The sequence below is a fragment of the Cyprinodon variegatus genome, unplaced genomic scaffold (genome assembly GCF_000732505.1).
Source record: "Cyprinodon variegatus isolate N-32 unplaced genomic scaffold, C_variegatus-1.0 Scaffold1620, whole genome shotgun sequence".
NCBI lineage: Eukaryota > Metazoa > Chordata > Actinopteri > Cyprinodontiformes > Cyprinodontidae > Cyprinodon > Cyprinodon variegatus.
In genome coordinates this window covers 113,013-115,490 of record NW_015152073.1, presented here as the reverse complement: position 1 = coordinate 115,490, position 2,478 = coordinate 113,013, and the positions used below count along the sequence as shown (strand labels likewise).

At 34.0% G+C, this 2,478-nt stretch overlaps 1 protein-coding gene across 1 annotated transcript in view; it reads right to left on the bottom strand.

The window, feature by feature from the left end:
* LOC107104120 (lymphoid enhancer-binding factor 1-like) overlaps positions 1-1,352 on the bottom strand; it is a 2,263-nt gene extending 911 nt beyond the window's left edge. The window contains exon 1 of the mRNA XM_015404039.1: positions 1,336-1,352. Coding sequence (XP_015259525.1) covers positions 1,336-1,352 — 17 coding nt within the window. The remainder of the gene's footprint in view (positions 1-1,335) is intronic.
* Between the last annotated feature and the right edge of the window lie 1,126 nt (positions 1,353-2,478).

Below are 2,478 nucleotides of genomic sequence, written 5' to 3'. Positions count from 1 at the left end.
GCATTTCATACTTCAGTCTGCCACATCATCACATTAGCAGATAAGTAGACATCCATGGCTCCAGCCTTATCAAAATATTTTACTGTGTTCTTAGCAGAAGGAAACCACTGTCATTTGATTCCCAAATCTTTGCCACACACAGAATGAAGATTATAACTAATTTATTAGATTTAACTAATTAAGATTGATCTAATTAAGACAGAGGAAGTGTCTTAATTAGATAAACATCAGTTCTGACACACAACAGGCAGCTAATATTAGGGTGTACCTAACAGTGTACCGAATAAAAAGGCCACCTGGGGTCTTTCATATACTGTATACTACTAAAGTACAGTACTAAATACTGTAGGAAGCAGCGTTAACCTTTTATAGGGCAAGTTACCATTTTTGATCACTTGCATCCCCCTTACAAGTGAGTCCCCCCGTCCCTCCGTGAGGTCTAGAAGCACAAGATCTATATCCAGCCCTTCAGCAGAGATACAGGTACTTGACTGTACATCTCATTTAGGAATGAGTAATGAATGATATATTACCTACTGTAAATTAAGTTGAAAAAAATAAAAATAAAAAGTCAAGAAAAAAAAGGTAAAAAGCTCATTGAAAAGTAAAAAAGTAAAGTTAATAAGTTAATAAGCCAAGTTAAGAATTATATTTAGGATATTAAACTAACAACTGTAAGTTCCAGTATCAGCATTAATGCCTCTAAGGTGATGTTGGACCAAAAATAATGTGTTTCTTTCATTCTCTCAGTGTTTTTCATGAATTTCTTCTAGAAGGATTTTTGTTATATTTCCAAATATATTCGGGCTAGTTGGCGTTTCTTGTTATTACATTGACATTAATTTTTGCCATCAAAATATCCATATTTTTTAATGTTACAAAGGTAATAAGTTCTTGTCCTATTGGCTTGAAATTTTGAATTTCCAAGTGTTTCACTGAGAGCCCTATTTAGGGATAACTGGTATGCATACGTCTACAGATGTATAATTGTAGAAGTCAAGTTTCTCTCCACACTAAAGAGCATTTTCTGATCTTTGGCCCCCAGTCTGTGAAGATCCCACAAACAGGAAGAGAAAACGTCTCAGAGCGGTTTATCTCCCAGCTGTTCAGAGGCGAAACGACTCATCATCATGGTCATCAGGTCAGACATTCAACCTCAGGCCACCGATGAGCCGCCTGGACCAGATTTAACACTGATTGTGTCAGAAAGGGAACAGATTGGCTTCAAGGGGTGAAAAAAAAAAGCAATCTCTTGAAAATTGTGATTTTTTTTCTCTGACCTGGAGGTCAAATAAATGATTTATTATTAATGTCAGCCTGTTGTTTCACACAGACCTGATCTTTCCCACCATGTTAGACACTTACAGCAGCAGCAGTGTGTGAGGAGTTGCTCTGCCCCCCACTGGTCAGAATGTGGTAGTGAAGATCTGAGTCCTGCAGGGTCCAGTCCAGCTCCTGCTGCTCATCTACAAAATAAAATAAAAAAGTATTTCAACTAGAAAGAACCCCGCTTTCATTTATTAGATTTAAATTCAACTTATTTTCACAAACCAAAGCTCAGTCCTGAAACATTTTCACTCAGTCCGCTTATAAACGGCATCTCCTAAAAAGATAAACAGAAAAACAAACTATTAGACTTCTTTTTCTTTTGTGTGTTAAATGTTGAAAACATAAAAAAATTCGAATTAAATCATGTGTTTATCTCTTTTAAAACAAATTTATTTTATCTAACAAAAACAAAAGTTTAGAATTGTAAAATTCCTTCCTGGAGATTCATTTTATTTTAATTCACTTTCCTTATGGTGCAGTAAAGACGTATTTTCAATGGAATAAATTGCTCACGACATAAAAAAAATATCCGTTATGTATATATGATCCATGATGTCCCAGAGGTCATCCAGGTGTTTTACTCATTGTCTGTTTGCTCTGCAGTAGTTTTGGCCTTAGAAACATTTAAGCTTAGACTATTTCTAAGTAAATCGTTCACTCTGGTCTAAACTGATAACATTTGTACCGGTAGATCATGGTTCTCTGGAGTCCAGGAGTCTTGTAAAGAGCTTTGTGATAGATGTTAATGACTTTGCTGCTCTTTTCTTATTTGTTTTACTTTATATCAGGACATTATAGATAAAAAAAAAAGAAGTCTTAGTATCTGGGTCTACTTCATGTCATCAGTCTGGTTCTGCAATGGAAAAACAAATTTTCTGAAATGAAGTTTATTTACCCTTAATTTGATTAGTTTGCCAATGGAGTTAATATTTTTACTCTTAAAATAAGAAAATTAGATAAAAAGCACTTGAAATAAGACAATGCTGTTGTGTTTTCTTATTTTAAATTTAAATTGTCTTGTTCCATTGGCAAAATGTCTCTTTTATATTCAAGACAAAATGCAGTTATTTTAAGAAAAAATGACTTACCTAGTTTTGGAATTTTTTTTTCAGTGTATTAAAGAGATTTCTTATTTTATGGGTGTAACTA